The 25679-nt window shown below is 41.0% G+C and overlaps 1 protein-coding gene and 1 pseudogene across 4 annotated transcripts in view; both read right to left on the bottom strand.

Annotated features, from left to right (window-relative positions):
• Positions 1-431: 431 nt before the first annotated feature.
• RNF24 (ring finger protein 24) overlaps positions 432-25679 on the bottom strand; it is an 82025-nt gene continuing 56777 nt past the window's right edge. For 2 of the 4 annotated variants that reach the window (XM_072800207.1, XM_072800206.1), the window contains 4 exons: positions 22126-22168; positions 19921-19962; positions 7356-7435; positions 432-6428 (listed from right to left, as the gene is read on the bottom strand). In XM_072800207.1, coding sequence (XP_072656308.1) covers positions 6290-6428; positions 7356-7435; positions 19921-19962; positions 22126-22168 — 304 coding nt within the window. In that variant the 3' untranslated portion in view covers positions 432-6289. Of the gene's footprint in view, positions 6429-7355; positions 7436-8406; positions 8595-19920; positions 19963-22125; positions 22169-25679 lie in introns of all 4 variants that reach the window. The other 2 variants (XM_072800208.1, XR_012018364.1) reach the window with 2 other exon arrangements.
• LOC140618164 (small ribosomal subunit protein eS27-like) lies at positions 8606-16264 on the bottom strand (annotated as a pseudogene).

Genomic DNA, 25679 nt, shown 5'->3' with positions numbered 1-25679 from the left:
CAGTTGCCACAGGATGGCTTTGGTCCAAGAGGTGTTTTCTTCTAACAGAATACGAATATTTGTGAGCCTGAGCTGTAGCTAGAGGGGGAACATGTGGGCTAGTCCACCACCTCAACCCCCTTGAGCACTGTGGTCCATACTGGTTAGAGCACTAGTGTGTCCAGCCATATCTGCAGTGCTGAAGTCAGGGTGGCAGGTAGGCCCTTGACCTCTTTCTCCCTGTGACCTGGTGCTCTCCTCACCCTTGACCCTGCAACCCCACCCCATGGGAGGTGCAGGCCACAAACTCTTTCATCACAATCCTGTGTTGTTGGTGACCAGCTCACTTTGATCAGAGCCCTTCACCTGGACTTTCCAACTCTTGCTAAACAGGCTTAAGTGGGGTGTAGATGACCTCGGGCCCCTTGGAGTTGAAGGGTACATACTCAAAGTATTTTCAAAACCTGCTTTTTATTTACATTTAAGTCCATTACATGCATGTTTTGTTTTTAAAACAAGAGTAATTAGCAAAAAATGCATTAAAATTTTAAAATAGCAATTAAATATACAAAAATATAGCTTACAAAAAACTGCGAATGTTTAAAAATATTCTGCTGCAGAATTCTTAGTGTACAAACACGTCTATGAAACCTGAGGCTCAGCATTTCATAAACCTTTTTTTTTGAGGGAATTATACAATAATATCTAGTGAATAAAACCCAGTAGGCTAAACTAGAGGACTTAAACTACCCCCCTTGCTGGCAATGATGTCATAGAAACGCAGAGAGGACAGTTATCAGGAACACTTTGGAAGACCAGGCCCTCACCAGGAGGGACTTCCTAACACTGGCCCCACCTGCTCTAGCAGGGTCTGGGAGGGGAGGGGCACATGGAAGGCCCAGGTGCAGCTGGCCCTAGACACAGGTCCACCAGGCTTGTCCTGGCACAGCGAGCAGAGGGGAGCTTCAGCAGACTACAGACAGGTCCCTTGACACTGGTGGGGACCACATGCTAGGTCCATGTCCCTGGAGCAGGATGGGTGTTCTCCCTGACCCAAGAGCTGCAAAGTGAGTGCTGGATTAGTTAGCCAAGGGTGCAATGCTTGGTTTAAAAGTGGAACTGTTTGCATCTTGCAACAAGTTGGGCTATAAAGGTGAACACTGAACAAGCCCCTCTATTTCTATTTTTCTCCTAATACTCCCACTCAAATGGAAGCACATTCCATGGCTTGTGGGATCTTTCATTCGTTTTATCTACTAAAAACCACTTCCAGTTTTCAACTGCAGATTTCACCAGAATTTAGACCTGTTCATCTCTTAAGTTCGTAACAGCTAATGTGGAAGACCGTTGAACCTAGGACGAGATACTCAAGTAACAGAAGGGTGGCATTTCATATAAACTTCAAGTTTCAGATTAGGGCCCACGTTGCACTTTTAATCCTAGGGAAGGCAGGATGCCAGGGACGTAGGCGAGGACCAAAAGGCAGGAGTCCTGCCCCTTCTCACAGGAATACTTGGAGGAAGCAGCTTTATCTCCTGCAGGGGCAAAAACGGACTTTTTTTTTTTTTTCCTTGAAAGAAGATATGACTGGTGGAGTCATTTCTATTGTCAAATGGAGAAAATTCTATGGGAAGCATTTTCTTTTGTGCATATAGAGTGGGGAGGGAAAGGTAGCAAAACCATGACCTCAAATATGGACACTGTGTTGATCTATGGTTAATTTTGAGGAGACCATCCACCTACCTGCTTAGCATCATCTGAGACATCTTTCCCCCCTACCCCCAAACAGAAGGTTGCGTCAGGCTTCAGTTGCTGCTGTTTCTCAAACTGCTGCCTCAAAAACACAGGAGCTCGCCTAAGAAATGGCAGTTGGAGCTGGACATCACCTCCTCAGGGTTTGGCAGGGGTGGCAGGGAGCAGCTTGTTCAGGCTCCTGCAAAGGCTGCTGGACCTGAACCAGAGGCCTGCACTGCTGCTCTCAGCAATGGGGCAGAGCCTACTCTTGAGTGTCCTGTCACAAACCAGAAAGCCAGTCTGGAAACTGGTTGTGCTCACATATTATCCGAGCATGTGTGTGGTAAGGGCCGGGGAGGGATTGATGTTTCTGCTTTGTATGGAAACTAGAATTCCAGTATCTGCTGCAATCAATAAAAAGTAATGCCTTATTCAAAAAGGAATGTGATTGCAAAAACATCCCCCAGTTATGGGCTCACTTTTTATAGATACTCTGCCTTCTGGGATGGCTCTTCGCCCATTAACAGGAATGGTCCTTGGATATACTGGTCTGGTACCACATGAGTTAAAAAAAAATTATGTACACACAAGCACATGTGTGTATTCACTGGTATATGCACAAGTGGTCACTGGAAGGATCTACATGGAACAAACTAAAAGCATTCGAAGGGTGATAAAGTTGGGCTTGCCAGGTCAGGGATGCAAGGAAGACTATGATTTGTGAACTATTCAAAAACTTAAGGAATGGCATTCAGGGAGCACTATGGGCAACGGTTCACGGAGGTGACTAGGGAAGATCTCAAGAGGAAAAGGAAGGGAGTCAGGCAAACCCAGACCCCAGGGGGAGCACGTGTCCATCAGGAGGCTCCTGCTGAGGTTCTGTTGCCACCCGAACTACTGAGGAGCCCCAGGTGACCTGCTTGATGTTGCCTATAGTAAGGAGCTTTCACAACCCCAGGCCTACTGCCCACCAGACTTGGGACACGGCTGGTCCTCACAAGAACCTGCGAAGATGCTATTAAAATTCTTAGGTGTGGATAAGGAAACCAGCTTTGAGAGGCTAACTTACATAAAGACAAATAGCTGCTGGATGGCATGGGGTGATTCAAATCACTGAGCACTTTTTCTGTCTGGAGCTCTGGGGATACCTCCCTGTGTTCATTTTGTAATTCTCAGACTTCCAGAAAATTACTACAGTTCTTCAGAATAGCTTAGAGCAGGACCAGGCCATGGAGGTGACAGGCTTTGAAGTAGGGCTGTGGAAAGGGACAAACCCTTCCTCTAATGGGCCCAAGGGACTTGGCACTGGGGAAAAGGATCTTCATTTGTTAAGACATATCATGAACAGGCTATCTGGCAAAGATAGGATGTATCCTGTATTCCTCACCCCAGACTTCCCCATGGGCCATCTGCTCCCATCTGGCCATTTCTGTCTTGTCCTGTTCCCTACCTTGGTGGGCACAAGCTACAAGGACCTTACTGGCTGGCTAAGGACAGGCCCAGCCAAATCACACTGTGGCAAAGAGAAGTGGCAGAGGACAGTATCTTAGGCCTACTCATTCAGGAATCAAGTCAGGCTGGTTTTGTTCCCTGTTTCTGAAGCCAGCTGAGTTCATCTGTACCCCTAGCAATAACTAGGTAATGATGCAGCCTCCCATGGAGTTCAGTTGGGGCTGAGTTAGGTTCTTTTAACCCACAGCACACAAGTAACATCCAATCTTTGACCTGCTTAAGACACATTAAGAGAAAGTAGAAAAACTGCCATGTCACCAGCCAGTGGCCCAAGAGCACAGCAGAATCCCCATGTGTCTACAGTTAACAAAAGGTCACCAACAAAAGACCGATGCGGCTAGGGTGCCTCACTGTGTTAGCCTGTGTCAAGAATACGAAGGGGTCCTTAATTCATTCTTTAAAAAAAATGTCCAGATGGAGATTTAAATTTGGCCATAGAAAGCTGTGTTTTAATCAGAATAAAAGGAAGATGTAAATTAAGTACTGGCCATTGGCAGTTTTGGCAGTGCAGAGTCCTGGAGGAGGACCCAATGTGGGGCGTGAGTGCTTCAGGTTGTGTTACTAAGAGTCGCATGAACTACTGTGAGTGGCACTAGCCATGCTGCAGTGAGACACAGAGCCCAGAAAGGACAGTGAGTAGGAGCAGAGGAACACTGACCGCTCCACAGCCAGCCCCACCCTGACGGAAGAGCTGCATTTAAAAAGCACTCTACCTCACAGGTGTCGAGGTCATGTTAATGGAACCTCAGGGGGGTTGGTGCCCAGTGGAGAGTGCACAGCATTCTTGGCTTTTCTCAAACGGCCAGCCGGAACTATGCACTATGTCGACTTTGGCTTCCTGGGATACAGGGAAACAAACTCCTCATACCTCCCTACACATTCAGAGACTTGTGGGGCGGTCTCCTCATACTGATGCACAGGAATAGGAAAAGGCTGCAACCAATCGGTAATAATCCTGCTGAAACTGTGAGCTGAAATCATTTGCAGATTAAAGCACAAGAATTCCTCCTTTGAGGGGAGAAATTCTCTTTACTGTTTGAACCCCATAACGACAAGGTGAGATTTGTCCCAGGGCCATTCCATGGGAAATGGTGTTGGCCACTAATGAGGCTACTCCAGAAGCAGGCTTATTTCTCACATTGGTCACTGGAAACCTTTCACTGTAAACTGGGTGCTTTGCAGAATTCAACTCCATCGTGCTACCAACACAGAACCCAGAAATGGTGAAGGTAGCGCACGAAAGGTTCTCTTCAAGGATGCCCAACAGGCTAAGGCTTTCATATAAAGATACCCACACTTCCTTTGCCCTGTTTAAGCAGCAGCCAGTTGGCGTGCCATGAATAGGTCACACGGAGGAAACCGCCAATGCTGACCAACTGGATTTGTAATTTTCCAAGCTGGATTCTGCCCAGCACTTTCCTAGGCTCGTGGGGGATTTTCCTCCTCTGACCCCAGGCACCTGAGCCAAGGACAGGTTTCCTCTCCCATTCTAAGACGGATTCCAGGAAAAATCCCTGGAGACATGCCGTGAATAGAATAGCAAAGCTTCTTCCATCCTCTCTCCAAACCACGCAGACCACATTTCCAATGAGATATTCCCACTCACCCCTGGGGCATGGAGCAGAGGCAAAGCTGTTGACTAGGAGTCCACCCTTGACAGGTGGAGGTAGAAAGCAGGGCTGTGGAAAAGAACGTTCTAGCTGACCTAAAGCCACTTCCGATAGCTAATTTGTACAGTATTCATGAATCCAAACAGATGGAGTCATTTCTAGAAACATTGGACAGAAAGCCAAAGAGCAGCATGTGTTTGCTTCTCTCCTATAAAGACACTTTCAATTACTCCTCTCCAAGTCTGAATAGTGAGGCACACACCAGCGGGTGAACCCTGCAGGAGCTTCCTGACACTATTTACAATTTCAAGGGGATCCCTGGTTTCAGAATTACATAAGGATCTTATTTCAGATGCTTTAAATTGTTAGAAAGTCACGACAGGCATTTTCTCTAAAGTAGAAACAGGGTAAGAGGGAAGAAAACAGGGAAGGAGGGGGCGAGGCAAGGGGGTCAGCATCCTCCCATCTCAGCAGGGCTGGGAAGACTAGTCGTTCTCAGGAAGGAGCTCCCTTTGGGAGCCCTATGAGGGGCTCACAGCAGCTCCTTACCAAGGCAGTGGGCTGAGACTAGCAGCTGCTCTGGAACCACGCTGTGTACATGGGGGCATGGGTGGCACTCTGAGGTCCCCTGGGTCACAGGGACAGCATGGGCTCAGAGGCCCAACCCTGCCTGGCTGGGGCTCCTCATGGGCAGCTTGGCTGGGGCTCATTGGGGAGTCACGGGGGTAAATAAGAGGAAATGGCTTCTGACCAGGCCTTTCTGAGCACATCTAATGTTCTTAGATGATTTGATAAGCAAGTGTTGTGAACTTGAGGGAAAAGGGGTGGCGAGGGGCACTGCTGCTCTGGTAACCAAAGCCCTTGGGTTCCAAGATGACCTTATCAAAGGAACATAATGTGAAAAGCCTTGTTGGCACTGCCTCACCAATTACTGGCAACCAGTCGTGCTTCAGCTGAGGTAACTGCTGGTTTTACTTGGCTCAGGGCCTGCCAGGAGGGTCTGCTGCTGCAAAGGCATGCATGGTCTGCATAGAAGCTCATCTGTCCACAAGGTGGGGGGTGGGGGTGGCTTTAAAGACCTGCTCTCAGTTCCCTTCTCTAACAGTCCTGTTTATCTTCCCTTCTGCTTGATAAAGATTCACCTTGATACGGAGATAAGTATCTGGGAGACAGAGTAATGGCGTCAGCAAGAGACCCTCGTGAAATTTCTTGAACATAACCTGAAGGCTCATTCATCGTCTGCTCCTCTTCTCTTGGCATGGGGTAGTGTCAGCGTGCTTTGGTTGTCACAAGACCCAGAAGTCTGGGTTCCCAGCTTAGCTGGCCCGAGTTCTTCATGAGGCAAGGAAGTGGCAGCTGGTGCCCCAGGTAGAGCAGCCAACACAGAGACCGCTTGTGTTCCTCCTGACTCCACATGGACATCGGATCCCGCAGCAGTTTGATCCTTGGGGGAGCTATACAATGTTCTCTGCCCCAGGCAGGGGCCCCTGTGGTGGTCCACGGTCCTGCTTACTGTGCAGCTGGGCCAGCTGCAGAACTGGCATGTTGCACAGTGGACACACCTTCCGAACCTCCAGCCACTTAATAAGGCACCTGCAGGGCAAGACAACACAGGAGGAAGATGTGAGGCCCATACTTATGGTGCCCCCTGCCCACATGCCTCATGGGTTGAACACCTCTGTCCCTTATTGCTGGGTGCCATGTGAACACCCAGGTCCCAAGCAGCTCCACCAACAGGCAGACCAGAGCCCCTAGTCTTCCAAAAGGTGATACTAAGAAACCGCAGTCAGTGTGCAATATCCTCAAATTATCCACAACTTTTTAAAGAATGAAATATACTGAGGAGGGTGGTGGGAAGTAGAAAAAATAACTTTTTAATAGAAATAAAAAGAAAATTGTGAAAGAAGAGGGAATATTAATATGTCTGCATGGGAGATTATCTTACGCTATTTGTATTCATAACTTTATCTTGATTTAAAATAATGATGGTTTTGATTAAAATAAGTTTTTAGTAATAGAAACTTTTGTTGGAAAGTTCCAGTTAAGTAGCTCTTTCTAGCCTGGGCTCTAAGGAGGTGTGGGCTTATCTGGCCCTGTGCCCAAAGTCCTGCCTCGTGGTCATGTTCCACCACCCGGATCCCTTATGTCACATGTACAATTGCACACCCCTCACCCTATAGAGTAGTTCAGCTTTCTGCATTATAGATCAATCATGAAGCTGTCAAGCTTGCCTGGCACTGCCCCAAGCCCACATGTTGCTTGATGTGCCTCAAACTGAGGTCCCTTTATTTTATTTTTATTTTTTAAAAAAGATTTTATTTATTTATGAGAGACACAGAGAGAGGGAGAGTGGCAGAGACAGAGGCAGAGGGAGAAGCAGGCTCCATGCAGGGAGACCAATGTAGGACCTGATCCTGGGACCCCAGGATCATGCCCCGGGCTGAAGGCATGCGCCAAACCGCTGAGCCACCCAGGCGTCCCAACTGAGGTCCCTTTAAAAAATTCCACACCAATACTCACTTTCTGTGGAAGGCATGCTTACATGGACAAATGCCCAACTCATCTCGAGGCTTGAAGTCTTCTAGACACACTGCACAGAGCTGAAAGACATATTCACAGATAAGATAAAGTGTCTGTTAGGTACTTTTGCAGGCCCCAAAGTAAAGTGCAGATCCCTGAGGCCAGCCATTTGAAGGGACTTACAAGGTTCCATAACTCCTTAAGTGAAAGAAACAGGCTCGAATGGGCCAGGTCTTTTGAAGAAGAGTCTCCTGCTCTTCCTGTCATAGGTCTTCAAGATGATGGACAGAAGAAGATAGCAAAAGGCAGCTTCCTCTACTTCGGTGTGTCAGAAGACTCTGACTTAGGTTTATACTCAGTAGATAGGCTGAACATAATGCAATTTTCCTGTGGTGGGTGAGGGGCTGACTTTCCCAAGGAGTGCTTTACCTGTTTAGCAGCACAGCCCCTGAGGGGGACAGCTAATGCCCTGGGGCTCTCCTTTGGTTTTTCACCAAAGGTAGAAAATATAAACCATGACACAGCCTGTAGAAACATGCTTTTTATAGTTCCTGGGGCCCCTTGCATGGCCCTGTCCTGTCAGTGTCGTCGTCATATATAAAGTTATTCAATTGGGGCGCCTGGGTGGCTCAGTCAGTTAAGCTGGCTGTCTTGGCTCAGATCATGATTCCAGGGTCCTGGGATGGAGCCCCATATCTGGCTCCCTGCTCAGCAAGGAGTCTCCTCCCTCTCTCTCTGCTCCTACCCCCTGGCTCATGCTCTCTCTCTTTCTCAAATAAATCTTAAAGAACAAAACAAAAAAAGTAGCAGAGTCCTTTGCAATTAAAAAAAAAGTTATTCAAGAAGTTAAACTTTTGAAAATGTAAGATGGGGCCAGGATCACATTCTGACAGGTGGTCAGGCTCCACTGCCTGGAAAGAGGCCTCCTTCACAATCAGGTGCTGGGTTTCAACCACTATTTCTTGGGCATATAACAGCGCCCAGGGACATTAAACATCATTGCATATACCTACTTTACAGATGAGAAACAGAGGCTCAGAGCCATAACCACCTTGACGAGTAGCCGGGCCTGGCTGAGGACTCAGGTCTGTTGCACTTATGTGCTGCTGTATCACTTGTCTCCTGCCCAAAGGTTGAACTCCTCCCTGCTTCTCTGTCCATCTCCAGGGATCCTGGTTCAACTATCATCATTTCTTGTCCATCCTGCTGACATGGCCTCCCTGTTGCTCGTTTTTTAACCTGTAACATGTAACCCAGTCTTCTTAGGTTATGTCACAAGATACATGGCTTTTGGTGCCCCACGGCCAGTGCTGTGAATGTTGGCTTTCCAGCACCCTTTTCTGGGGAGCTCACAGGGCCTTGTGTATACAGCAGCTAGGATCTTCACAGGAAGAGGAAAATAGGTAACTGTCTTATCAGGTTCAGCATTACAATGGAGATAGCAGGGGAGAAGGCAAGACAGTTGGCTTTGGCTCAGACACCCACTAGCTGTGGGACCTCTGCCATCATGATGCCTCTCAAGTTCTGTTCCTTCATCTGTAAGGTGGGGACACTACCTGCCCTACTGTCATCAGTTCAGACTGAGGGAAAGGCTGAGAAGGCAGTAAGGCAGTCTACCATTACCAGTTGTTTTTATTTAAATTTCGTGATGGGAGCACTTTTTTTTTTTTTAATTGGAGTTCAATTTGCCGACATATAGCATAACACCTATTGCTCATCCCATCAAGGGCCCCCCTCAGTGCCCGTCACCCAGTCACCCCCACCCTGGGAGCACTTTTTTAAAGGCAACTTTTGACCTTTGGAGGAAGGCTGAGAACAAGCTGTGGGTAAAGATAGGACAGTAGCAGTAGCCTTGGGGATGGTCTTTTTGGCCTTTAGCTTCCCATCTATAAAAGGGGATGATGTTCCCACTTTTTAGACTATATGAACAGACCCTTCGGCCTTAAACACCAAGCTTTCTTCCTAGCACACGGAGGGAAAGTGGGTCAGGATTGCTGGCTCTGCTTCTGGAGATTCAGCACTGATCCTACCAAAGGGCAAGAAGTTGGTCAAGCCACTCATTTTAATTTGCTTATTTTTCAAGGATCCAAAATTAGATTTGTAGCCTTTTCAAAATGGATGATTAATGGTTATAATATACTATTATGTACTTAAATTCCAAAACCATAGACACCTGAAAAAATAAAAAAAGATAAATTCTGACATGTTAAGTGCTAAAGGTGTCCAGAAGCGAAAGGCAGTCACAAAGAGAAAAGACTCAGATCTGACTTCTCTCACAAGTTATGTGAAGGGCTGAACTAATTTTATAACTTAAAAAAAAAATTTATTTATTTGACAGAGAGCATGTGCATAAGCAGGGAGAGTGGCAGAGGGTGAAGGAGAAGCAGGCTCTCCGCTGAGTAGGGAGCCTGATGAGGGGCTCAATCCCAGGACCCTGAAATCATGACCTGAGCCAAAGGCGGATGCTTAGCTGACTGAGCCACTCAGGCACCCTCTAATTTTACAAATTTATTATTATTATTTTTAAAGATTTTATTTATTTATTCATGAGAGACACACACACAGAGAGAGAGAGAGAGAGAGGCAGAGACACAGGCAGAGGGAGAAGCAGGCTCCATGCAGAGAGCCTGATGTGGGACTCGATCCTGGGACTCCAGGATCACGCCCTGGGCTGAAGGCAAGTGCTAAACTGCTGAGCCACCCAGGAATCCCCTAATTTTACAACTTTATAGATCATATTTTGCAAATCGGCTTTATCTTTCAGTATTTCACTAAGATTGTTTCTCCAGTGTAATTTCCCATACCTTTTTAAAATGGAGATGTAGGTCACATAATATTCATCCCTTTAAAGTATACAATTCAGCAGTTTTTAGTATATTCACAGAATTGTGCAACTATCACCACTATGTCTAATTCCAGAACATTTCATTCCCTGCCCCCAAAGCTGACACCTATACATAGTCACTCCCCATTCCCCCTTCTCCTCAGTTCCTGGCAACCACTAATCAACTTTCTATTTTGATGGATTTTTCTATTCTGGTCATTTCCAGAATGGAATGAAATCATGAAATGCTATCATACAATATGTGGTCTTTTTTGTCTGCCTTCTTTCACTTAGCACAATTCCTTCAACATTCATTCATGGTGTATCATGAGTCAATACTTTATTCATTTTTAAAGCTAAATAGTATTGCGGATATACCATATTTTCTTATCCATTCATTTGTTGATGGCTACTTGGATTGTTTCTACCTTTTGGCTACTGTGAATAATGTTGCTTTAAACAAGTAACTTGAGTTTTTAATTTTCTGGATATGTAGCTAGGAGTAATTGCTAGATCATATGGTAACTATAACTTAAAAAAATTTATAAAATTTATTTATTTGAGAGAGTGAGATAGTGAGAGAGAGCATGAGCAGGGAGGAGAGGGAGAAGTAGGCTCCCCACAGAGCAGGGAGCCCGACATGGGGCTTGATCCCAGGACTCTGGGATCATGACCTGAACCGAAGGCAGACGCTTAACCGACTGAGCCACCCAGGTGCCCCTATATTTATAATTTTGAGGAATTACTAAACAGTTTTCTAAAGTGGTTACATAATTTCATATTCCCACCAGCAGTGTAGGAAGGGTCCAATTCCTCCATATCATCAGATTATTATTATTTTTTATTATAACTATCCTAGATGGTATGAAGTGGTATTTCATTGAGGTTCTGATCTGCATTTTTCTTTCTTTTTTTTTTAAAACCTTTATTTATTCATTCATGAGAGACACAGAGAGAGAGAGAGAGAGAGGCAGAGACACAGGCAGAGGGAGAAGCAGGCTCCATGCAGGGAGCCCGACGTGGGACTCGATCCCGGGTCTCCAGGATCAGGCCCTGGGCCAAAGGCGGCGCTAAACCGCTGAGCCACCCGGGCTGCCCATGATCTGCATTTTTCTAATGACTAATGATGATGTGCTTATTGGTCTGTTGTATACCTTCTTTGGAGAAATGTTCAAAATTCTTTGCCCGTTTTTTTGGTTGGGTTATTTTTCTTTTTATTGTTGAGTTGTAAGAGTTCTTTTTTTTTTTTTTTTTTTGAGTTGTAAGAGTTCTTTATAAATATTCTAGACACAAATCCCTTATCAGATAGCCAACTGATTTTGACAAAGGTGCAAAAGCATTTCAATGGCAGAAGGATAACTTTCTCAACAGAGAGTGTTGGAGCAACTGGACATCCATAGACATCAAAAGCATGATATCACCCCTAAGCATAAACAACCAAAGGAAAAAATATTGATAAACTGGAATTCATCAAACTAAAACTTTTGTTCTGCAAAAGACCTTGTTAGGATGAAAGGACTGATCCAAAATATTTACAGATCTTTTTATTTTGTAGGTTTTTTATTATTGAGTACTAACAGTTTTTTTTATATTGTGGGTACTAGATTCTTATCAGATACAAGGTCTGCAAATGTTTTCTCCCTGTGGATTGTTTTTGCTTTCTTGATAATGTCCTTTGAAGTACAAGGGTTTTTAAATTTTGATGAAGTTCAATTGATCTATTTTTTTCCTTTGTCTTGTATTCTAGACATTTGAATTCCTTTGCTCTCATAATCTTTGGTGGATTTTATAGAGTTTTCAGTTTTTATAAATTTATATCATCTGCAAATATAGTTTTTTCTTCCTTTTTAGTCTGTATGCCTTTTATTACTTTTTCTTGCCTAACTGCTTAGGCAGTACAATGTTGAATAAAAGTGGTAAGAGCAGGGACATCCTCATCTTATTCTGATCTTAGGGGAGAAAGCTTTCAGTCTTTCATCATTAGCTCTGTGTTTTTCATAGATGTCCTTTATTAAGTTGAGGAAATTCCCTTCTATTCCTAGTTTGTTGAATGGTTTTATCATGAAAGAATGTTGACTATTGTCCAGTGCTTTTTCCGCATCTATTGAAGTGGTTTTTTTCTCCCTTTATCTGTTAATAGGGTGTATTATATTGGCTGATTTTCCTTTGTTGACCAACTTTGTATTCCTGGGATAAATTCCATTTGGTTACAGTATATAATTCTTTGTATATGCTTGTGGATTTGGTTTGCTAGTATTCTTGAAGATTTTTTTCACCTATATTCATAAGGGATATTGGTTTTGAGTTCTCTTTTTTTGTGATGCCTTTGTTTTTGACACTAAGGACCTGATAGAATGAGATAGGAAGACTTCCTCATCACTCTTCATTTTTTTTTTTTTTAAGTCAAAGAATATATCCTAAGATAATATCAGCTCTGCCAGAAGCTGGGATAGGGATATATATTTACTGACTGGTCAGTCTATAGGTACTTGAGTTTGCCCGTTTTACATGTTAAAAGTCAGAAAAGTTCTTAACTGATGGGTACCTGCAGAAAGCAGAAGGAAGGTGGTGGGTCAAGTACCTCTAAAGTAATTTTTTGCAGCTTGGGGAACAGCAGAAATTTCAAGTCTATGGGGGCAGTAAGCATCATAATGTAATGGCTCCAGACTCAAACAGATAGGGTCACGCTCTTTTGGTTTTGTTTTGTGTCCAAAATGTGTTTATTGGGATGGTTTCCCACTCATCTTGATTCAGGGTGCTTTTAGGGATGCTTTTGTCTGAAGGAGCACCCTTTTGTATGCCTTGCTTTTCCTCTTGTAGGTTGGCAGAACACAGTGGAGCAGCCAACACACAAAACTACCATTTGTGCATGGTTAAATCTGGTGGTGATTTTATAGCAACCTGGGCATATCACATCTGTGAATTAGGAAGTGGGGCTCTGCACTAGGTGCATCTTATGTTTCCTCTTTTCTTCTGGACAGGGATGGAGAAGATTCTTTGTGAGGGGCATGTTCTTGTGCGGAGATTGTCACCATGGAAAAAGCTAGAGTCACATTCTTTCTCCATGCTCAGAAGCTGGATAACACGTCCATGCCCATTCTACTTGACTTTTAAATTAAATTAATTTGTGAGAGAGCTCAGCAGGGAGCCCAATGAGGAGCTCAATCCCAGGACCCCAGGATCATGAACTGAGCTGAAGGTAGATACTTAACAGACTGAGCCACCCAGGTGCCCCTCTACTCAACTTCCTTAAATCTCAGTTTCTACAAATGCAAAATAAGGAATAATACTCTCTTATCTAAATTTTTTTTAAATGTGAGTTCCCTTGCTCTTAAAAGATAATTATATGAAGTAATGGACATCTTGATAATCTTGCCACCTTGTATGCTGATTCCATTCCATGACACAGAGATTATATCCGTAAATAAGACATGTTTGAGGAAACAATGGCTTTATGGGGACTATAGAATGTATATTGGACTAGTATCCAACTAGTGCACGATCTCTAAAATGCCTAAGAAGGCAGGCTTTGATAATTTCCAGGTGGCTGATAACAGTCTATAAATTTACCTCAAATGCAAACTGGGGAATGGAGAGTTATGTGGGGAAGACAATGTCACACAATGAAAATGACCCATAGCTCAGGTGATTCAGCCAAAATAGTTTTATTTTTATTTTTTAAAAAGATTTTATTTATTTATTCATAAGACACACACACACACACACACACACACACACACGTAGGCAGAGATACAGGCAGAGGGAGAAGCAGGCTCCATGCAGGGAGCCTAACATGGGACTCGATCCCGGGTCTCCAGGATCACGCCCTGGGCTGAAGGCAGTGCTAAACCACTGAGCCACCCGGGATGCCCAATGGTTTTCTTTAAACAGATCCTATGGTGGGCACTCAATATCATTATACCTTTCCTTGAATGGTTATGAGGGTATCACATCTTCTGCAGAGGCAACATTTCTAGTTCAGAGGAGTCATTTAAGGTTGGAATCTTTGAGAGTTATGAAAGCAACCTAAATATGGCTGTGCTATTCAGGAAAGATCCAACTTTCCTGTTCCAAACTGAAGTATAGTGGGTAGTCCTTTCAATGGTCCTTAAGTGTTTGTGTCCTTGATCCATACTCTATATACCTCATTAACTTGTAACCTTCTTTCCCATGGGATCAATGTTCCTTGATAGAAGGGAGGGACTACTATATCCTACCCACTCAATCTCTAGGGTCCTGTATACTGTCAGTACCTTCTATAGGCTTTGACAGTTATAAATAAAAAGAAATATAACATCCTGATGGGATTTTCAATGTACACAGACATAATATGACAGATATTGCATAAAGGGAAAAAGGTGAAGGTATCTGTATATGGAAGGTTTCTACATTTCAATTGAAGTGCTAAAAACCGGATTCTGAGTATTTTCTTTGTAATCCACTAAAATATTACATAGAAAAGATAAAGTCAAAATGACAATAGATTCTAAAAATTGATTACTAAAATGGATTACTAAAAATGTTCAAATAACCCAAAGAAAGCAGGAATAGGGAAAAAGAATGACAGAGGGAAAAGCAGAAGACAATACAGCCGCAGACCTAATTCCAAACATCAAAAATTGTCTAAACACACCAATTAAAACAAAGACTGGCAGAATGGGTTAAAGAAAAAAACCCCCACCATAACCCAACTTTATGCAATCTATAAGAAAACTCACTTCAAATATAATTACATAGGGTAGATTGAAAATAGAAAGATGGAAGAAGACATACCATGCAAACATTAATCAAAAGAAAGCTAGTGGTGCTATGTATTTTTTTTAAAGGAATTCATTCTTGGGATCCCTGGGTGGCGCAGCGGTTTAGCACCTGCCTTTGGCCCAGGGCGCGATCCTGGGGATCCAGGATCGAATCCCACGTTGGGCTTCCGGTGCATGGAGCCTGCTTCTCCCTCTGCCTGTGTCTCTGCCTCTCTCTCTCTCTGTGTGACTATCATAAATAAATAAAAATTTTAAAAAAAAGGAGTTCATTCTTTTTATTTTATTTTATTTTTTTTTTGAGAGAGCGAGAGGGAGAAAGAAAGCGAAAGGGGGGAGAAGCAGAGGGAGAGAATCTTCAAGCAGACTCCCCACTGAGCGGGGAGCCCAACACAGGGCTTGATCTCACAACCCATGAGATAATGACCTGAGCTAAAATCAAGAGTCAGATGCTTAACTGACTGAACCACCCAGGCGCCCCAGCTGGGGGTGCTATATTAATATCAGGCAAATATTTCAAAGCAGAGAAAACCGCCAGAGATGAAGAGGGATATTACAATTTCAATAAAGGGTCAATTCATCAAGAAGACACAATCCTAAGAATCCTAAATCTGTATGCAGCTAACAGAGCCTTATACAAATAAGTAAATAAACAGAAAGACATGATGTGTTTATAGATTAGAAGACGCAACATGGTAAAGATGCCAAATTCCCCCTGATTTATACAGATTTAATGCAATACAAATCAAAATCCCAGAAGGATTTATTCTTTTTTGGAAATATAGACTAGCTGATGCGACAATTTATGTGGAAGAGCAAGGGACTAGACAAGCTATAACAGTTTTAGTAAAGAAGAATAAAGTTAGAGGAATCACACTGCCTCATTTTAAGACTTCTAATAAAACTACAGTAAGCTTTATTAGTAAATCTACATTAAGATGTGATATTGAAAAAGGAATGAGTGTATAAATCAATGGAACAGAATAGAGAATCCAGAAATAGAGTCATTAAATATGGCCATTTGATTTCTGACAAAGGAAATTTAATGGAGAAAGCAACTACTCACCAAAACTAAAGTTGGGTGACTGTGGAGAACAAATCAAAGACTAAATGCAAATAGAGAGCAGATCATAAACTAATGTCAAGACTCCCAGGCTTTTCTTGAAGAAACCGATTTGGCAACAACTGGCTTGTATTCTCCCATGGCAACAATCAGCTAGATCTGAATGCTGGCAATTTCTTTAACAGGACTTGCATGCCCCAGTGTGTCTCAGCTTCCACAGCACCCTTCTCCTTTTCTTGACACCAAGACTTCATTAGATGCCATTTATTAAGACAGAACGTAAAGACTGCTAACTCTGGGAAACGAACTAGGGGTGGTAGAAGGGGAGGAGGGCGGGGGGTGGGAGTGAATGGGTGACGGGCACTGGGTGTTATTCTGTATGTTAGTAAATTGAACACCAATAAAAAAAAAAAAAAAAAAAAAAAAGATGCCATTTATTAACCCACCTGCATGATTGTTCTATTGTTTCTCTTAGAGATCTCCTTTAGATTTATGTCTCTATGAAAAGATGGAGAAGGGACGCCTGGGTGGCTCAGCAGTTAAGCATCTGCCCAGGGTGTGATCCTGGAGTCCCAGGATGGAGTCCCACATCGGGCTCCCTGCATGGAGCCTGCTTTTCTCTCTGCCTATGTCTCTGCCTCTCTCTGTGTCTCTCATGAATAAATAATTAAAATCTCTCTAAAAAAAAAAAAACTTGAAGAAAGGGCCTTCAATTATATATATATAAAAGATGGAGAAATAAAAACAGGGAAGACTATGGGTACTGAGAGAATTATTTTTCCTTATAGAAGGACAATATATTCTTATGTTTTGATTATGTATATAGTATTTCCTTGGCTTCACTTAGTATAAGTGTTATTTGACTCCTATACTGGTAGAAAAAGTTAAACAAAAATGATATAGTCACAGCTACAGAGCCAACTGTCTAAGAAGCTGGGGTGGGGGGGGGGTGGTGTCTGGGCATCTGAGTCTGCAAGGTCCCAGGAAAGCTCCCTTAGGGGAGCAATAGCCAAGAAGTAGCTGTATGACTGCAATATCAGACCCTTTTCAAGAACTTCTCAGCATATATCCCACATAACACACAGCACCCTTCTGCACCCTCCAGTGTGACTTTCTCATTTAGAGTCTCCTCTACCAGACTATTAACTGGTTAAGAGCAGAAATTAGTATTTTATGCTTCTTTGTGTGTCTGTAGTTTAGTACAGTGTCTGACATGTTTTATGTATTCAATAACTCTAAAATTATTATTATTTTTTTTGAAGAGGGGAGTGGGTAGAGACAGAGGAAGAAGGAAAGAGAAAATCCCAAGGATGTTCCACACCCAGTGTGGAGCCTGACAGTGTGGGCTCAATCTCACAACGCTAGTATCATGACCTGAGCCAAAATCAAGAGTTGGATGCCTAACCAACTGAGCCACCCAGGTACCCCAACTCTAAAATTATTTTAAAAGTAATATATTAGCGGGATCCCTGGGTGGCGCAGCGGTTTGGCGCCTGCCTTTGGCCCAGGGCGCGATCCTGGAGACCCGGGATTGAATACCACGTCGGGCTCCTGGTGCATGGAGCCTGCTTCTCCCTCTGCCTATGTCTCTGCCTCTCTCTCTCTCTGTGTGACTATCATAAATAAAAATTTTAAAAAAAGTAATATATTAGCTTATTTTCCTTCTTTAAGAATCCATTACATACAAAACTAACATCTCTTTCGATCAACTTCCCCTAATCTTTTTTCTTCTCTCCCTCCAGATAACTGTATGTCCTTTTCAAACCCAGTAAAAAATACTTTGTAGTATGCATATAAATCCTTGAACAATATAGTGTTTATTTTAGTTTACATATGTGATATAAGCATTTATATCACTTTGTGACTTGCTTTTTTGCATCCCACTAAAGATCTATCCCAATTGACACATTTACAGACAGAGCTCAATACTTAATTTTACCTATTTTATAGTACCTCATTGTATGAATCAATCACTGTATCAGGTTTCCTTCCTTCCCTCCCTCTCTTGGTGAATAATATTCCAGTATATGGTGTTTTATGTATTCACCCACCACTGACGGACACTTAACTTGTCTTTGATTTTTCACTATTGTAATTATTCACTAATAACAGTATCCATGTTGAAATTCCACATGCTTACACAGGACCAAGCTATATTATTAGGCTACAGTAATGTACACACACACACACAAGTCTGACAAAATAGTTTCATCACCAAGAAATGTAATTGGAAAGGACCAGATGAATTGCAAAAAATACAGGATTGCCCCTAGAAACAAGCTGTCGAGCAAAGTTAGGTTTTCCCAGTTACCAGTTTCAAATAATGGGGAGAGGGGATCAGTAGCTGGTCAGACTCAGCAAAACTGGAATGGGTGGGTACAAATGGGATGCTAACTTTGATACATAATGATGCAACACAATGTACTCATTCAGATAAAGACCCATTCTAAACTAGTGGATCAAACCAATAAGGAAGACTTCTGCTCATGAGGAACGTGGTTCTTTAATATTGATAACATTTGTCAGAATGTCATCTTTGTATTTATGGTCCTCAATGAGACCCCAAGCAGAAAAGAGATCATCCTCTATTACTTTATGTTAATTTGGGAAAATTTAAAAATCAAACAGTAAATGATGCTTGGGTTTAATCCAAGGTTAGGTCTAAAACACTGTAACCAACTCTTTGATAAAAAAAAAATATGCAAAAAGAACAAAGGAGTAGTAGACATTTTCAAAATATTTTACAATAATATAAACCATTATTTTATTATTATTCAAATAATTTCACAAATTAACTCTCTTTGAGGAGACTGCAGTGTAGCTGCCCCACAGTTATATAAAATAGATAATGTAATGTGCAGCTTTCCAAGTCCTTGTTTTACAAACCAATTCAAAAACTCAGAGGAAGGAAGAGAAAAGGACCCTAAAATTAAAAATTCTCAACAATTATAGTCAGAAATACAAGGAGTAAAATGGAAATTCTTCCAGGCATGTGTCTGAAAGCACACAGCAGGATAGACACACACTTTTGTATTTATGTTACAAAGCATCATAACATAATGAACACCTGGAAACCAACCATGCAACTACATTAGTAGGCAATCCCAAGGAATCATATCTCCTCTTAGGTTCTTCTCTATTCTATCCTCTTGCCTTATCTCCCCGAAACCCCACCCCCATGAAGCAATCACTACCTCTTTTGTACCATTTATACAAAAGATTACTAGGAACATTTTCAAGAGTGAAATTAGTGCAAATTCGTCTTGAGTCAATGGAATATTACTCAGCTATTAGAAATGACAAATACCCACCATTTGCTTCAACGTGGATGGAACTGGAGGGTATTATGCTGAGTGAAGTAAGTCAGTCGGAGAAGGATAAACATTATATGTTCTCATTCATTTGGGGAATATAAATAATAGTGAAAGGGAATATAGGGGAAGGGAGAAGAAATGTGTGGGAAATATCAGAAAGGGAGACAGAACGTAAAGACTGCTAACTCTGGGAAACGAACTAGGGGTGGTAGAAGGGGAGGAGGGCGGGGGGTGGGAGTGAATGGGTGACGGGCACTGGGGGTTATTCTGTATGTTAGTAAATTGAACACCAATAAAAAATTTAAAAAAAATTCGTCTTGAGTAGAAAACCTAATTTATATCTATTTCCTACTCATATCAGGGACAGCACATAGCATCCCTACTGTGATGAAATCTTATATTAGCACCATCTCTATTAGAAATCTTCTCATGATTGAGATTCATCTCACAATTGATTTTTATGGACCTCACTCTCAAATATTCTAGCAAGTTGATCAAAATAAGCCTAACATTTTTTAACTTCTGAAAATAAAGATGGTTAAGCATACCACAGCATACTACTTCATTAGATAACAGTTCAAGATTAAAATACTTATAGGCAACTTACCTCATGTAAATTCAGCTCTTTTACTTTCTCTTTTAATATAACCTGTTAGACAAAAAAGTATGTTATGCCCATTTAAATCTATAGTTTAAAATTTTCTCTTTATACTCATATACATTTTCCTTTTGTGTATATGTAGCTCATTTCTCCTCCCAGTCAAATTTCTCTTATATTGAGATAGAACATTGTAGCCATATATTTTTTAAGCAACATTTTTAAAAATTTTTGAGCAGTGAGCAATGTTCTCCTGAAAAGCAATTTTAAAATACTTTTGAGTATAGATTAAAATTCAGGAAAAGACATAAATAAATGCTTATTTGGACTAAGTGCTAATTTAGGAGGAAAATAAATGAGATTGATCCTCATGATTCACTAAGACATAGTACTGGTGGATGGGAACTGATTATTAATTTATAAAATATTAAAAAAACAAGGTCAAGCTTAATCTTGGAAGTTTTGCTTATTTTTATACATCATTATCCTTAGAAAATTTTAGCTCTACCCAGAGTTATGTAAATTAAGTTAAAATTCGCCCAGGTGTCTCTAACCTGATTTTGTGGTGCCTAGATACCAATTTAAAAAAATGACAAGTGATAAGAGGGCAGTAGATTATTTTTTAGAAGGAAAATTTCCAGGGGTGCCTGGCTAGCTCAGTTTGTAGAGCATGTGACTCTTGATCTCGGGGTTGTGAGTGTGAGCCTCATGTTGGGTATACCAATTACTTAAAAAAATAAAATCCTTAAAAAAATAAAAGGAAAAAATTTGAGCTTATTAGAACTATATGCCATTCTTAAAGTGAAAAAGTAGGCAAGTGAAATTTGGGGAAAATCTCCCAGTTTTGAATATCTTATATTCCTGAATCAAAAATGGTTTTCAAGGAAAATCACATTTTCAGAAATCACAAACAAAAGCTATATCCAGCTATCCAAGGATTTACTAAATTTCCAATTCAGTATGTTTTAAAGACCACTTTTACTGTCTTGTTACTCTATTAATTCTATCAGTCAATTTCACTTGTTAAATGACCACCAATGCCAATTTTATTTTCTAGTTAGCTTACATACAAATATCTTATAGGTTGTCAAGTTTATGATAATATTGAAACAAAAGGATTCATTCATTTAGAAAACCAAGACATTCAACTTTGTATGAATCCCACATGAGACCTATGGGGAAGAGCATGGGGTTATCTATGAACATCAGTGTGGACATCTAAGAGACTTGATAATGAGCTCAGATTTCAAAGAGGCACAAACAAGAGATAGACAGAGATACATAATCCTAAAATGGTGACGTGGTCCTATAGCATCAGTGTCAGCAAGGTTAAAAACTCAAATAAACTAAAGCTTGCTCCACGACCCCACAAGAACAAAACAAAACAAAAACAAAACCCCAAAAACCAGAAAGCAAAAAAACCAAAAAACAAAAACAAAAACAAAAAAAACAACTAAGGACAATAAAAATAATTTCATACTTTAGGCCAAAAGAAGATTAAGGAACACCTAGGCCCACTGTTTGGTGTCAGTGGTAAAATGTTCATGGATGATGACACATGGAAGAAAAAACAAATTTTACTTGGCCATCAGGAAAAGCTAAGTTTATTCCCTTAAAGAACAAATCAACAAAGGAATGATAGTACAAAGAGTAGTGGTTAACAGCAATGACACAGTAGTTTGACTTCTGGTGGTATGATGTAAGGTAACATTAGTAGAAAGGAGGAGATGAGATCACTATAATGCAACTGGTCACCTCTGTGGAACTGACATGTCTTCTAATGGAAGAGGTAAAAAATTCATTTAGTGAAATCTCTGAACTCCATTAGATTAAAAGTAACTTTAAGGACTATAAGCCATAACATTTCCTTTTCGCAATGTTGTCTAAAGTTCTCTGTTATATTATTATATCATCTGAACTATATATATATCAGTTATACAGTTATAACTATATACAACTATATATAACTATATCTATCTATCTATCTATCTATCTATCTATCTATCTATCTATATATAACTTCAAATACTTACGATAGAAAATACTTAAAGTGAAGTTGATCTATTTTGTTTTGCAAACTGGAAGTGAAATGCTAAAATGAACACAAGTAAATCCAGTTCCAGTTTAAAATATGAGTGGAAATCTAAGTTCTCATTTTTTGATTAAAAAAACAACAAAAAAACTATCAAAGCCAATCTGAAATAAATTTCTTACCTGTTTGTAGGCATAAAATTCTTTATGAGCTTGATGTCTTAGCCTAAAAGACAGAAATGAGCAATGCAATATTGAGGTTTCCAATGTAACAATTTGATAAAATTCTTAAACAGATTTTTGAAATTTATATCATTTAGTTTAAAATCCAAAATATTTATCCTGAAAAACACCCAAATGACATATCTGTTACCATGTTATGAGAAAGTAGCCAATGAACCATAAAATGTTATGTTATCCAAATGTTAAGTGAAATCTCATTAAAACCAAATCTTAACACAACAAATATATTTTTAAAAATCTTTTTAAAGATTCATCTATTTATGATAGACATAGAGAGAGAGAGAGGCAGAGACACAGGAGGAGGGAGAAGCAGGCTCCATGCCGGGAGCCCAATGCGGGACTCGATCCCAGGACTCCAGGATCACGCCCTGGGCCAAAGGCAGGCGCCAAACCGCAGAGCCACCCAGGGATCCCCAACACAACAAATATTTTAATGAAGAAGCCTCAATTCTATTTATATTGGTGATAGTCTATTTATTTCAATAATATTTAATATATCACTTTTTAAAAAAAGATTTTTTTAAAAATTTATTTACCCATGAGAGAGACACACACACACACAGAGACAGAGATACAGACAGAGGGAGAAGAAGCAGGCTCCATGCAGGGAGCCCAACGCAGGACTCGATCCCAGGTCTCCAGGATCATGACCCAGACTGAAGGCGGCGCTAAACCGCTGAGCCAACTGGGCTGCCCAATATATCAATTTTTTAATGAAAAAATTAAGTATAACATCCATCTAATAATGTATGAAAATCTTAAGAATACAGATAAATATAGGGTGCCTGGGTGGCTCAGTCTGTTAAGCCTACCTTCAGCTCAGGTCATGATCCCAGGGTCTTAGGATGGAGCCCCATGTCAGCCTCCCTGCTCAGTGGGGAGTCTACTTCTCCCTTTCCCTCTGCCCTCCCGTCTGTGTTCTCTCTCTCCCAAAGAAATCTGGACTTTCGAAGTCTAAAAAAAAAAAAAAAAAATACAGCTAAATGTTTAAACACACACACACACACACACACACACACGTAACTATCACTCAGCTCAAGATATAGAACATTTCCAGGACCCCTAAAGTGACTCCTCCCAATCAATATCTATCCCTAAGAGGTACCTGCTATCCTAATTCCTATCATTACAGATTAACTGTGCTTGTTTTGAACTTCACATAAATGTATCATTTGATATATACTTTTTTTTTTTTAGATTTTATTTATTTATTCATAGACACAGAGAGAGAGAGAGGCAGAGACACAGGCAGAGGGAGAAGCAGGCTCCATGCAGGGAACCCGATGCGGGACTCGATCCCGGTCTCCAGGATCACACCCCAGGCTGCAGGCGGCACCAAACCGCTGCGCCACTGGGGCTGCCCCTTGATATATACTTTTTGTGTTGACTTCTTTTAGCTAACAATTACTTGTGAAATCCATACACATGGTTGCAGTAGTTTCTTTGACATATAGTATTCCAATATATGAATATAAGACTATCCATTCCACTGTTGATGAATATTTAGGTTACTTCCAGTTTGGGGCTATTATAAAGCTGCTACATAAATTCTACATATCTTTTAGTGGACATATAGACTCAATTCAGTCGAGTACATACCTAGGAGTAGAACTGCTAGTTAAAATGCTTGTACTGATTCCTACCTACTCTTACATGTAATGCACAAGAGCTCTAGCTGTTTCACATCTTTGCCAATATTTGGTAGGATCAGTTAAAAAACTTTAGCCAATCTGGTAAGTTATTCAGTGGTATCTCATTTGTTTTAATTTGAATTTCCCAAATGATGTTTAGAACCCTTTTATATACTTATTGTCCATTTGGATAACTTCCTTTATAAAATGCCTGTCTTTAAAAAATGAGTTACCTTTTTCTTAATGATTTGTAGGAGTTCTTTATATATTTTAGATATAAGTCTTCTGTTAGGTCTATGTACTGCAACTATCTCCGACTCCTGCTTGCATTTTCATTCTCTTGGTGGTATCTTTTTTTTTTTTTTTTTTTTTTTAGATTTTATTTATTTCTTCATGAGAAACACAGAGAGACGAGAGAGAGAGAGAGAGAGAGAGAGAGAGAGGGGCAGAGACACAGGCAGAGGGAGGAGTAGGCTCTATGCAGGGAGCCCGACGTGGGACTCGATCCCAGGTCTCCAGGATCACACCCTGGGCGGAAGGCAGCGCCAAACCGCTGAGCCACCCGGGCTGCCTCTTGATGGTATCTTTTGATGAACAGAAGCTTTTAATTTAAAATTTAAGTTCACACTAATTTATAAACTCTTCCCAATAATGTCAGTTCTTTTTGTGTCCAGTTGAAGAAATCTTTGCCTACCCCTTGGTTAGGAAGATATTCTCTCATGTATATTATGAAAACAATTTGTTATTTTACTTCTCCCATTTAGGTATCCAACTAAAATTACTTATGATCCATCTGAAATTAGTCTTTATATATGATGCGGGAAGGCGTCAAGATTCTTTTTATCCACATGCAGATTTTCACTTGATTCATTTATTGAAGACCTTATTTTCCCTATTGCATAGCAGTGGTACATCTGTTGTAAATCAGATCCAATATGTGGGCCTGTTTCTAAAGTTTCTATTCTGTTCCATCGGTCTATTTGCCTATTCTTGTATACTGAGTTGAATAGTGTCAAAAATTCATGTCTGCTAGAGCCTCAGTGGTTGAGCATCTGTCTTTGGCTCAGGTCATGATCCCAGGGTTCTGGAATCGAGTCCTGCATCGGGCTCCCCATGGGGAGCCTGCTTCTCCTTCTGCCTATGTCTCTGCCTCTCTCTGTGTCTCTCATGAATAAATAATTTTTTTTTCAAAGGAAATAGAGTCTTTGTAGAGTAGTTAAAATGAGGTCTTACTGGGGTTAGGGGAGATCCTAAATCAAATACAACTGGTGCCTTTAGAAGAAGAGGAGAAAACACACAGAGACACAGAGAAGAAGGCCAGGTAAAGACAGAGACAAACTGAAATCATAAAGGTACCAGTCAAAGAACATCAAAGATTTCTGGTAACTACTAAAAACTAGGAAGAGGTGAGGAGGTGGGGAGCAAGGCCTGTTGACACCTTGATTTCAAATTTCTAGACTCCAGAACTGTGACATGAAAGTTGTTATTTTTAAGCCACTTGGTTTTGTGGTACTTAGTTACAGCAGCCCTGGGAAATGAATGCACCTGGTATCATTGCCACATTAATTTTTCTCTTAACTTTTATTCTGAAATAATTTTGAACTTAAAGAAAAGCTGCAAAAAAATAAAATTCATCTATATTTTCCTCCCAGCTTTACCAATGTTCACATCTTACACAACCATTGTACAATGATCAAAACCAGGAAATTAGTACGGATATATCATTAATACTGTCATAATATTAAATAGGAGACTTCATTTGAATTTCACTAGTTTGTTTTCCCATTAATGTCCTTTTCCTATTTTATTATCCAATCCAAGATCCTACCTTTCATGTATTTATGTATCTTTAGCTTCCTCCAA

This window comes from Canis lupus, chromosome 26 (assembly GCF_048164855.1).
Source record: "Canis lupus baileyi chromosome 26, mCanLup2.hap1, whole genome shotgun sequence".
Lineage (NCBI taxonomy): Eukaryota > Metazoa > Chordata > Mammalia > Carnivora > Canidae > Canis > Canis lupus.
This window is presented reverse-complemented; position numbering and strand designations above follow the sequence as displayed.